Source organism: Eulemur rufifrons, chromosome 19, assembly GCF_041146395.1.
Source record: "Eulemur rufifrons isolate Redbay chromosome 19, OSU_ERuf_1, whole genome shotgun sequence".
NCBI classification, from domain to species: domain Eukaryota; kingdom Metazoa; phylum Chordata; class Mammalia; order Primates; family Lemuridae; genus Eulemur; species Eulemur rufifrons.
The window spans coordinates 91,304,717-91,317,781 of NC_091001.1; the positions used below are offsets into that span (position 1 = coordinate 91,304,717).

Genomic DNA, 13,065 nt, shown 5'->3' on the forward strand with positions numbered 1-13,065 from the left:
CAGCCCCATCCAGGATCTCAAGATTCTGTTGACCTTAGTCATTAATTATATAGGATCTTGACTAAGTTGTATATCATCTCTGAAGCTAAGTGTCCTCACCTGCAAGATGAACAGGGCTGAATTGGGGAATAATAAGAAAGCACATAAGCTACGAGTTGCCTCTCAGAGACTAGGGTTGAAGTCTAGCCACATTCCTTTACTCCTCCTAAACTGAGGCCAGAGAGGGTAAGGCAGTAACGGAATTAGGATGGTACATAAATCTCCTGACTTCTAGTCAAGTGCTCTTTTCACTAGAAGATCCTATGTATTGATAAACTTGCCAGAGAAGTTTTTAAATGTTTAAATAAATATACTTAAATTTTACTATTCAAGCTATATAAATGTGGCTTCCAATTTGAAGAGAGAAGAGGTTAGGGATATTTTAGGAGACATATTTGGAGAAATATACAATGGATCAGCAATAGAGTAAGGCAGCGGTCCCCAACCTTTTTGGTACCAGGAAGTGTTTTCATGGAAGACAATTTTTCAAGGGGGGAGGGTTCAGGATGATTCAAGTGCATTAAATTTATTGTGCACTTTATTTCTATTATTATTACATTGTAATATATAATGAAATAATTATACAGCTCACCATAGGTTGGGGCCCCTGGAGTAAGGGGAAGGCATCGCTATGTGTTAAATGGAATTTCAGGAAAGTTTTCTCACAAGAGGTACAGTTAAGTTGATATTTAAAGGATGAGTAAAAATTTAAAGGCAAAGAGGTGTGGGGGGCTGGCAGCATCAGTCATAACATTCCAGAGATCATTTAATGCAGCGGTCCTCAACCTTTTTGGCATCAGGGACCGATTTCATGGAAGACAATTTTTCCAAAGTTGGTGAGGGAGAGGCAGGCAGCCAAACTCTGCAGTGGTCCCTAACAGGCCCCAGACTAGTACCGGTGCTGATCCATGGCCAGGGGTTGAGGACCGCAGATTTAATGGACTTGAGCAATTGCAAGTCATTCAGTTAACTTGGAGCTTAGGTTTCATGGGAAAGAATGGCTACAGATGAGATTCCACACATAGGCAAAGAACAGATCATGAAATATCTTGTTATTCTATGGAATTTAGATTTTTTTCTGGAAATTTTTTTCTGGGAAACCATTAACAGAATTGGAGCAAGGGAGTGACAAAATCAGATAAACCCATATTTTGACTTGGAAAGCATAGAAATGTATGAAAACTTTTGCAGATATCTCAGTAAGTCTTGGACTAGGTTTGCAGCACTGGGGATGGGAAAAAGGAAACACTATGGGAAGTATTAAGGTTAAAAATCCATAGGACTTAGTGATCAATTGGAAGAGATTAAACTGAAGAATAGGAAGGAGCCCAGGGTGAAGAAAAGAAAAAAAATAAATTGAACATCATCCAGATTACAAACTGTTGTGCTTTAAAGGACACCATCAAGAGAGTGAAGATACAACCCATAGAATGGGGGAAAAATGCAAATCAGGTATTTGATTATGGACTTCTGTCTTGAACATACAAAGAACTCTGACAACTCACTGATAAAAGGGAAAATAACATAATTTTCAGAATGGGAAAAGAATCTGAATAGACATTTCTCCAAAGAAGATATATAAATGGCCAATAAACACCAGAAAAGATGTTCAACATCATTAGCCATCAGGGTAATGCAAATCAAAACTACAATGAGATGCCACCTCATACCCACTAGAATGGTTATAATAAAAAAAGATAAGAAACATTGGGAAGGATGTGGGGAAATTGGAACCCTCATATGCTGGTTGTTGAAATGCAAAATCATGCAGATGCTTTGAAAAACATTCTGGAAGTTCTTCAAAATATTAAACATAGATCTGCCATATAACCCAACAACTCCACCCCTAGGTACTCAAGAGAAATAAAAATCACGTCCACACAAAATCTTGTACACTAATGTTCATAAGAGCATGCTTAATACCCACGAAATGGAAGCAACCCAAATGTCCATCAAATAATGAATTGATAAACAAAATGTATTATGTCCATACAATAGAGTATCATTCAGACACAAAAAGGGATAAAGTATTGAAACATGCTACCACATGAATGAATCTTGAAAGCATCATGGTAAGTGACAGACGCAAGTCACAAAAGACCACATATTGCATGACTCCATTTATATGAAATGTCCAGAATAGGCAAATCCGTATAGACAGAAAGCAGATCAGTGAGTGCCAGGGGCTGAGAGAAGGAAGGGATGGGAGTGACTGCTAATGACTATGGAGTTTCTTTTTGGGGGTGATTAAAATCTTCTGGAATTAGATAGTGGTGCACAACTTCGTGAATATAGTAAAAACTGCTATAGTGTATACTTTAAAAGGGTAAATATTATGGTATGTGAATTATATTTAAAAAAACATAAACTATAACTAAAAAGTATATTCCAAGCAATATATTTTTAAGACATATAGTACTTGCCAAAACCATCTTTTTAAAAATAGAGGGGAATGACAAACTCTGAATTCAGAATAGTAATTACCTTGGGTCAGCAAGGAGGCAGCTGTGTAGAATAGGGGAATACCATGTAGTAGATCCCAGTTTTTGTCCATGTTCCTGTTCTCAGGCTGGGTGATAGATTTATTAGAGTGAGTAGGTGAGTGGGTGAGTTTAGAGAGTGAGCCAGTTCAGAACACCTGAAGTTCATTAAAACAATGAATAAACACAATCTTTCTCAACATTTCCTGGTAATCTTACTATGCTTCTGTATTCAACACTCTCTACATAAACTATTTCAAACTTTCTTCTCCCCGATCCAACAGTCTCCCACTTCTCCTCTTTCACAGAGGATGTGATGGTTATTTCCTCTCCTTCTCCTGTTACATTATAGTAAATCGCTCTCCTCCTACCTAAGGGCAGTCTCTTTACTCTAGCTGTGCTTGAGATCCCAGCCCCACTCTCACTCCTGAACAGGGACATCATTTCATCAATCATGCCCCTTGTTACTGGCTCCCTTCTATCAGTTTTTAAAGTTGCTCAGATCTCTCCCACTTTATATATTAGTAACACTCTCCCTGGGTCCTATCTTCCTCCTCTGTTTATCATTCTCTCTCTCTTCTCCTTCAAGATAAAAGCTCTAAAAACATTTATGTACCCACAGTACATCTCCACTTCCTGATCATCTTCTCCTTCCTACTCATTCCCTCTGACTCTGCACACCTGCATGTGGCTTAATTCAATAGACACTTTTCAAAAGTGTTTAACTTACTTGATCCCGCTGCAGGAGTTGACACTGAGCTCTCCCTTCCTTTCAAAACATTCTCTTGACTTCTGTTCCACCTTGGTCACTTCTAAGGCTCCTTTTCAATGGCAATTCCTCTACCCAGATTTTAAATGCTCTTGGTTTTCTTTAGAGCTTGGTCCTAGACTCTCTGCAATTTTTCCTCAGAGACTACCTTCGATTGGATATCAGAAGCTTTAATTGACATTTTTTTTTTTTTTACTCATGACTCCCAAAATTTTGTTTCTAGCCCATCCGAAATCCGAGACTGTCAGAAATCATTGCTACCTCAGGGATCTATTTCATCTGTTCTAACAAAACTCTTTGTTAAATGGCATCTTTTAACTTAAATGTTTGAGGCTGAACTCTATTATCCAGCCTGTTGTCAAAAAGAGCCGTCACAGATCCTACTCATGTTCTAGAAGCTCTTTGGTAAATCCTGGGTCCAGTCATTCTGCCACATGGATCCTGCATCATATTTTTATTTTCCAAGAGCTCTTTCTTGCTCTCCAATTGTACTTTGGAAAAAATGGCATCTTATTTATGTTGAGTGGATGCAGTAACTTTTTAGGGTCACTGAAAAAAATTATTATTTAAAAAAATTTTTTCCATTTTGTCACTCCATAGATTATTATTGCTATATTAGAGACAGAAATGATCTCAGGAGTTTTTCAGGACTTTGCCCTGAAGGAATATGTGAACGTGTTAGTTCGAATATCAAAAGCTGCCTCGCCTCAGGAAGGTATCTCAAAGGTCAGTGGCAGCTGCTTTCCAAGGTGACGCTGCAGTCTCAAACCTGTGGCTTTCTCCTGTTTTGTAGTTTGCATGGAGCCACGGGATGAGAGCTGATCAAAGAGTGCCCACCCGACAGACAGGTACCTGTGGCTAAAAGCAATTAGTCCAAGGGACAGTTCCTGCTTGACTCTTGACTGCCTGTTTCCATCCACAATAACTAGATAAAGAAATATGGAGCCACTATATCTGTTTAACCTTTCTGTTAAGTGATAGCTTTATCTTAGAACTTATAAGTTTGTCTTTGAAAGATTTTGCAACCATTTGCTCTTGTAGATAGAGTTAATTAAGGGATCTATAGAAGCCTTTTGGGAGACCTTTAACCTAAAATGAACTACCTGTTGTTATGTAAATCTGTTACCCCTGGCAACCGATCACTGAACCCATAAATACTGATGTGAAACTTGACTCATGGCCTCATAGCTCACGGGAACGCTGTGAGGACTCCGGAGCCTCCACCTATAAAGTCTATTCCTTATAAAACTTTAGTCTCTGTGTATTCTTTTATTTCTGTATTCTATTATTTTCTATTATTTCCTTATCCTTTGCGATGACTCCTGCCTAAGGGACCCGATATTTTGCTGGGAGCGTAGCTAACTCCCTGCACCATTTTATTATGAAAATGTTCACACATACAGCAAAGTTAAAGAAATTTTACAGTGAACATTGTTTACCAAGGTTCTCCCAATAACATTTTATTATGCTTATCATTTATCTATCTAAAAAATTAGGTTTTTGAAGTTTTTTTTTTTCCTCTTCCATCTGTTGCCTCATTTCTTTGAGAGTTCCTTTTCTGTTTGGTTTTGTCTTGGTCTTCCTGGTCAGAAGCTGCTCTCAAATGTCTGCTAATCCTGTACTGTTCTCTTCACATTATAGAGTAAGGCACAGAAAATAGAAAGTTCTGTCTGTCTGAGGAAGGGGGTGACTTGTAACCGGGTGCCTTAACAATGGGGTGATCAGGCAAGCAAAATGACTCCTTGTTTATAGGGCCTTTTCTTGGGAGGAAGTTCAATTTCTCCTGAGAAGAATCCTCCAGTCTTTCTCCTTGAACCACATCAGTCCAACTGCCAGTGCTCTGGGAACAAAGTGGAGTAGGAAATCCTATTATTTTTTGTGTTCCCAGGTTACCCTGACCTACCATGGCACCCACCACCCGACTAATTACTTTAGACTGTATGCTTTCACACTGTGTTGTAGGCCCAATGAGATAGGAACCATGTCTGTCCTTTTCACATATCACCAACACCCAGCACAATCCATGGCACATAGTAGGCACTCAAAAATGTCTGTTGAGCTCTGGCACTGGCTCAGGCGAACTACAGGGCAATACAAGACTTTTGTTTAGGATACAGGAACCCTCAAGGATGAGAACACTTCCACTCAGAGCATTTGAGATTTTGCCCAGAATTTGAATCAAGCCATTTGCACTTTCCACAGCCCACATACAGCCTATGCCTCTAAATGTCACGGAAGTTGTTTCTCTCAGATCTAGTCTGCTCCTCATGGTAACAGAAGCACTGCAGATTAAGTAAACAAAAAGCTTACCCTTGGATTATGAAAAATGTTGCCTGTTCTTGGTTCCTGTGCTTGCACAGATTCTAATAATTATCCAAGAAATTCTCTTATTAAGTTCATAATGGTAAGATCCTTCTACCTTAGCAGATAACCAGTATAAATAGCTCACCCTCTGAGGGTGGAATGGGGCTTAAATTCTTCTCATTCCTTTTAGGTGGTGAAATCTGTTCTGCTAGCTGAGAAGGAGAAAAGAAGTTCATCTTTGGGGAAGGAGCCTTAAATAGACAAACTAACTGGCAACCAGCATTTTGACCAAGTGGATGCCATGCTGGGAAGCACATTCCCTACAAGGAATAAAGAAGGGCTCCTAATGGGAAGGAGGAAGGGAGGGGAAAGTGAGGACCTATGTACTAGTTAGGTTGGGCGCAGGCTAAGCTGGTGTAACAGAGACCCAATTACACACTAGTTTACAGAAAGTGGGACTTTATTTCCCTCTCATGTTTAACAGTCCAGAAATGAGCAGTCCAAGCAGGTGAGGTGGCTTTGCTATGCACAGTCTTTCAGATCCAGACACCTACTTTTTTATTCCTCCATTCCTTAGAGTGTTATGGTCATAGCTAGGTTGATGCCCTGTGAACAACCTAATGAAAAGGGAAAAAGTGGAAGCAGAGGACATTTATTTTTAAAATTGATATGGGAGTTGCACGAATCACTTCTGCCTATATTTCCTTGGCAAAACTTTAGCCACATCTAGCAGCAAGGGAGGCTGGGACATGAGTGGCCATATGTCCAGATAAAAATTTGTTAACTATGGAATAAGGAGAGACAGATTTGGGAAACAACTAGCAGTCTCATTTTTTCAAGGAAATAAGAGCAGGGAAAGGAGGGCCCAAAGATGATCTCAGTGGCAAGTGGCACACTGACCACAGTTAAGAGACATGAAGGTAGAACCCTGTGAATCATCTTCCTTACCTGGTTTTGCCCACTTTTGTCACCAGCATCTTGACTATGGTCAGACAGAGCCCATCCACTTCAGGTATCTGTAAAGAAGAACCTGAAGAACCATCAAACTCTTTATGACTGTGATAAATGTGGTTGCCATCAACTGAAGACAAACTCTGGAATGAGTGCTATATCAGACATACTGTACTTACTTGCACTGAACAAACTACAAGAGGCCACACAGTGACAACTGACCCCAAACACACAACCCTCCTCACTAGGGATCTGTAAACACCCTTAGTGAAAGTAGGTAAGGGTACATAGTTTCAGTGAATGACTGAATTGACTTAACCCACATAAGCTGGTCAGACAAGAATGACCATTTCTGTCCTCAAGCCCTCATTACCCAGGTGGCAAGAGCTTTCGGTCTTTGCTTGTTAACCTTAAGGTAGTCTGAATGGCACTGAACCTTTCCTTCTTCAACTTGAACTCTTTGGCCTCCTTTGCCTTTTGTCTGTGGGGAATGGTGGTCTTCCGTACTGAGACAATTGAAAGGGACTTTTAAAATCTCTTTTCCAGGAAGTCTCTCTTCCTACTTGGAATCCAAACTGAATCTTGGACCCTAATTTCTGTAAGGCTGTAATGTTGTCCAACATCATACATCTCCCAAGCAACACAAACTTAATATATAACAAATTAAATGTCCATGCTTAAAGCTGGGTGAGGTACAGAACAAAGATGAGCTGTAATGAGCCAAGCAATGTGGATTGATAAACCAGGCATACCTGTCTTCTTCAATCTATGGATGATAGTCCAGAGTTTAAACATTTATCCAGTCTGCCTGATTGTCTACCCTGTATTTCAGAGTGAACGACCTTACCTAGAAAAGGCCAGGACAGAGGGTAGCGCTAACACTTTGCACAATCTAAGACATACAATTCATATGGAGCTATGTGAACTCCTAGTGTTGTATACTGGCCAATTTGCATGATGGTATATGACCTGAATGAAAGATATTTTCTCTTATTGCAAGATTCACCTGAGTTCCAATCCCATCTAAACTGGTAACGTCGGAATAAAGAATGAACACTAAAAAGGCCTGCATTCTTTGTGATCAGAGGACAGGATATCCACCCTGCTATTTTAGAGGTACTTCAGGGTGCCCTATTCTGTAAGGAATGGAGGAACTTCCTAAAGAGGCTAGGGAGGGTTATAAACAAAGAAAAACATAGTGAAGGAAGCTCACTTACTAAAGTTTACAGTAAGAAACATTCCATACCCAAAGAAACAATAGGTAGTGTTTACTTCTCCAGAAGAGGAAATGACCTAATAGTGCTGAAGTTTGACTCATTTTGAAAACAAGTACTGAATATTTCATAGTATTTCTCACACCTCAATTTTTAACCAACCTTCCATTTCTGAGAAGTCAGGAAAAGGGGAAAATTATGTAATTCATTTATATTTGTTTGCTATACCACTACTAATGCTATATATCATATTCCCTTACACTGTAGGAAAAACATAATATAATGGATCATATTCACAATCACTGCCCTAGCTATAGAGAATCCTAATTTATTTCTGAAGCAAAGCACTGGTTCAAAGGTGGCCATTTCAAAATGAAAAAAAAAAAAAATTATATAAAATAAATACAGAATCTATTTCTCTTACAAAATTGTTTTCTTCCAACCAACACACGTTTCTTTACCCAGGTGCATTTTTTGGAAAGAACATGCTGAAAAACTTCCAGCAGTTGGATTTGGCAGGAAATTGCGTGAGCAGTGATGGATGGCTTGCCTTCTTGTGTATATTGGAGACTCTTAAGCAATTAGTGTTTTTTTACTTCATTACTGAGGAATTTTTGCCTGATGCAGCATTAGTTAGAAAACTTAGCCATGTGTTATCCAAGTTAACTTTTTTGCAAGAAGCTAGGCTTGTTGGGTGGCAATTTGACGATGATGACCTCAGTGTTATTAAAGGTACTTTAATTTTTTTTTTTGAGACAGAGTCTCAATGTTGCCTGGGCTAGAGTCCCAATGGCGTCAGCCTAGCTCACAGCAACCTCAAACTCCTGGGCTCAGGCGATCCAACTGCCCCAGCCTCCCGAGTAGCTGGGACTACAGGCATGTGCCACCATGCCCGGCTAATTTTTCTATATATATTTTTAGCTGTCCATATAATTTCTCCCTATTTTTTTTTAGTAGAGACGGGGTCTCGCTCTTGCTCAGGCTGGTCTCGAACTCCTGAGCTCACACAATCCTCCCGCCTCGGCCTCCCAGGGAGCTAGGATTACAGGCGTGAGCCACCGCTCCTGGCCTAAAGGTACTTTTAAACTAGTAACTGCTTAAATAATGGTACCCTAAGTGCTCTGGGGACCCCATTATTTTTAGCCTAGTGATTTTTAAAATCTTACAAAAGGAAGCCAAAGATGAAGAAGTGGAAGGGAGTTTAATTTGATAACACGTGCAATAGTTTTGTGTCTCATCTCTCCTACTAGGATTATCAACTCCTTGAAGGGACTCGTTACCTCTTTGTATTACCCTAGGCCCTATGAATGCCAGGTCACAAAAATTGATATATTGTATATATATTTACTTAGTATAGTGCCTGGCATGTAATAGATTCTCAACAAATATCTGCTGAATATAAAACAATTAAATTACTAATAAATGACTACTGAATAAAGAAACAAACCAAAATTATTTAAAATCAGAGAGAAAACTCCATATACATTCTTTAATTCAAACAGTTTAATTCAAATGATCTGGAATGTAAAAAGCACTGTCTTATATTAGAAGCAGATCAGACCCCCAAAAAAAGACTGGCATTCTTTAGTCAAGCAAAAATTGGCAGTTTACACACAGCTAAATCAGAGGCTTGAAATTCAGGTCCTCTCCAGTACCTGATACATTGTATGTCTTTCCAACCGTGACTTCAGAGATTAAGGAAGAAAGGAAAAGTGTATCCCATTCTTTTATACCCTACTGAAGGTAAGGGTACTCTGCCCTAATCTTTTCTCAAACATCCCCAAAATAATCCCTCCCCACAAAAAAAGAAGTCTAAGAAAAATCTCTCTAATCTAAAGAGATTTAAATTGAGGCAAGTCTGGAAAAAAAAACAAACAAATAAACAAAATCTAAAATGGTGTTATCCTGTCACCTTCTATTCTCATGGCACCTCAAATTAATGGCTTAGGTGTTGGTGCAGGCAACACTTGGCCTGTATGTTGAGGTAGTCACTAGAAAGAAATTCTGGGCACGCTATTTGTTTAGCAATTGGGCACATATTCTGCAAATTTAGTCATAAAATTTTAGAGCTGATATTTTTCAGATCAACTAATTCCTTCCCCTCCCTAACTTTACAGATGAGAAAGCTCAGAGAAGTTAAATGATTTGCCCATAGGTTATAAAACTTATTACAAAGTGACAGCATCAGGATTGGAATCCAAATTTCTTGCCTCCTAATCCTGAATTTTTTCCATTACAATATAGTGACTTCTTAAAACAGGGTTAATCACACTCCATGGAGCTTACTCTTAATCACAAACCATGGGCCAAGTATTTAAATCAAACTTCCTTCTTTGTCTAGCTTGAAGTGATTCTGGAGCAAGATTTATTAGTAAGGCTGCTTCCTGGAGGCCTATGCTGGTCAAGTTAGTCATTTTCATATCTAGAAGTTAGTCAGAACTTGGCAAATAAGACTTCTCTATACAGTAATGCATGAGCCAATGTCACCTGTAACAGCTGGCATTACTGATTATCAGCAAGTAGGGCTAATTCCTTCACAAGCCACAGGCAACTCCGAGTGACCTTTCTCAAACAGTGTAAGTAGGTATTAAAGCACCTTTGGTGGGATAGCTGCACAGGTGTTGCCTCTGAATGGGTGTTGAGAAAGCAGGCATAAAACCTCACACAGACCTGTGTTTGGTACCTGAACACTTTAAAATCCCATGGGGATGGAGAAGACATGCATGGGTGGGGAGCACATACCTCTTAATCATCACTGAGTACATGGCAGTTCTTCAGATTTCATGCATGACCCTAATTCACATTCAGATGAGATCAATGGAGAAAAAAATCACCCTGTAATAGTAGACCAATGATAGATAGGTTGCATTTTACATTTTACGAAGTTTCATTTTCCCCAGCAGTCAAGGTAGCCTTGGCTTTTATTTCTTCAGCAGGTCAAATGCCTGAACAGGGTTGCAGATGTCAAAAACAATGACCAACTCCTCACCAAGAAAAAGATATTTAGGTATCTTATTACCACAGATGACCACAATTCTGCTTGACAGAGACAGCTTCTTGGATGTTTGTTATTCCACTGTGAAGACACAGGATTTGTAAATGTTGTTCCTATTTAAAAGAGGATGAGTTGACTGAAGAAACTGTTGCAAAAACAAAAGTCTTTTCTAGATAAGCTGGCTGATGGCTGGGAAAATCCTGGATCTCCAGGAGCACTGCATTCCAGGAAAGTTGAATCCACTTTCAAAATCCCTTTTTAAAACCATAATTATAGAACTCATGATAAAACAAAACAACAACAAAAACCCCTCAAAGGTAATGTGTGACTGCTGCTTGTTATACTTTTTGGAAGTAATACTGGCCATGTTGGAAAGTCCTTAAAACTCTGCATTTGGAAAACCACCAAAAAATAAAATAATCTACACGATTTTCACACTTCATCACAGTTAGCAAATCACCATTTTTGACAAAGCAAAACAAAAAAAGTTAGAAACTTCCCAGTGCAGGGCTAACAGCACTGTATGCTATAATCGAAGGTCAATTATGCATTGGTAAAATTATATTATGTATACTCAAATTCTTTGTGCAACTTTGAAAAGACATCAAATTCCATATTATATATGGAATTCCATATATTTGGGTAATATATTTTGTTAATAAAATGAGAAATTTAAAAAGTCAATGAAAATGTGACATAAAAGATAAATTCCAACATTATATTATTAAATGTAACAGAAAACTGGGATTCTTTCATTGCATGTCACCAAAGGCTGAGTATTCATTTAGTCAAAATGAAACACTGAGAACCATGAGCTATTTACAAATGCACTGAATTTTTTTTTTTTTTTTTTTTTTTGAGACATAGTCTCACTCTTTTCCCCAGGGCTAGAGTGACGTGGCGTCAGCCTAGCTCACAGCAACCTCAAACTCCTGGGCTCAAGTGATCCTTCTGCCTCAGACTCCCGAATAGCTGGGACTACAGGCATGCGCCACCTTGCCTGGCTAATTTTTTGTATACATTTCAGTTATTTGGCTAATTTCTTTCTATTTTTAGTAGAGATGGGGTCTTGCTCTTGCTCAGGCTGGTCTCAAACTCCTGACCTCGAGCGATCCTCCTGCCCCGGCCTCCCAGAATGCTAGGATTATAGGCGTGAGCCACCGCGCCCGGCCTGCACTGAAATTTTTAAATGAGAAAAACTTTAACAAAACCCAATAATTAAAAAACTTAAATGTGCTAGATAGAATGTGTTCCAAAATTTCTGATAAAAAAATTTGCTTTTAATTTGCTAGACCTAATTTAGGAGACCCTCAAAGAAAAATGTAGCAAATAAGTTTGGAAAAGCTATAAAAGAGACTTACTTTTTGAATGGGCATTTTTTCCTTTCCTAAAATGTGTATTATTCAAGAAGCATGTTTATAAACATCACTGAAGAAAATACTATAGTCTTAGAAATGTGACAGATCCACTTTATCAAATGGCTCTCTTCTAAAGGTAAAGTCATATCACACTGCAGTCAACTACAAAATCAAAGACAACAAAATCCAAATTAAGAGAAACACATTTTCTAAAGGAAGCCTACTTAAACCCTACAACATTACAGGGATCTCACTGCCACAAATACATTTTACAAAAATATAGTTTCATAGGTTTAATGAAATGTGAACAAGCCTACTATTCCCTAAGATTTATAGTAAATGATTGAACAGTCAATGCAAAGTTAGATTACTAAATAAATTGGAAGCCAAGGAGTCAATATTCCTCATAAAAATAAGTTAGTGTCCATCATGGTCTTGATTGTCCAATTCTATTATTAGTCCCATATCTACTTGGTATATTTGTAAAACCAGTCCTGAATCCTTGGGTTGCTCCAATTCCCGGAACTCCAAGTCCTTGATTAAACATGCTGCTGTAAGGTGTGTGTCCATGATTAAGACCCAAACCATAAGGCCTTGTTTGTGTGTTTAGAAGAATAACTGGATTCATATTTTTTCCAGGGCTGTTAAAAGAAAATTCTGGAGGTGGACTACTAGGTTTAGTTGGAGTTGATGTAACAGGGTTCACATCATCAGTGCCCTTTAAAAGAGGCATTGGGATTATGTGATGGTCTGAAAAGTTTAGGACATTGGCTGCAACAGGCCCAGATAGTAAGGCAGGCCTAATCCAATCATCCTTGAAAATTTGAACAGTCAGAGTAGACACTAGCGTGTAGAGCCTGTTGGTCACATGAGCGAGAACCATTTGTTCATTTGCATCTCGTCGAATTCTTACATGCACTGATCCAGCCTAAAAGGGGAAAAATTATAAGAAAGA

General features: G+C 38.8%; 1 protein-coding gene across 1 annotated transcript in view; it reads right to left on the minus strand.

The window, feature by feature from the left end:
• Positions 1–9,258: 9,258 nt before the first annotated feature.
• The window catches only part of SLC30A6 (solute carrier family 30 member 6), a 46,021-nt gene continuing 42,214 nt past the window's right edge, over positions 9,259–13,065 (minus strand). Inside the window, exon 14 of the mRNA XM_069493924.1 lies at positions 9,259–13,038. Within this exon, the coding sequence (XP_069350025.1) occupies positions 12,538–13,038 (501 nt within the window). The 3' untranslated portion in view covers positions 9,259–12,537. The remainder of the gene's footprint in view (positions 13,039–13,065) is intronic.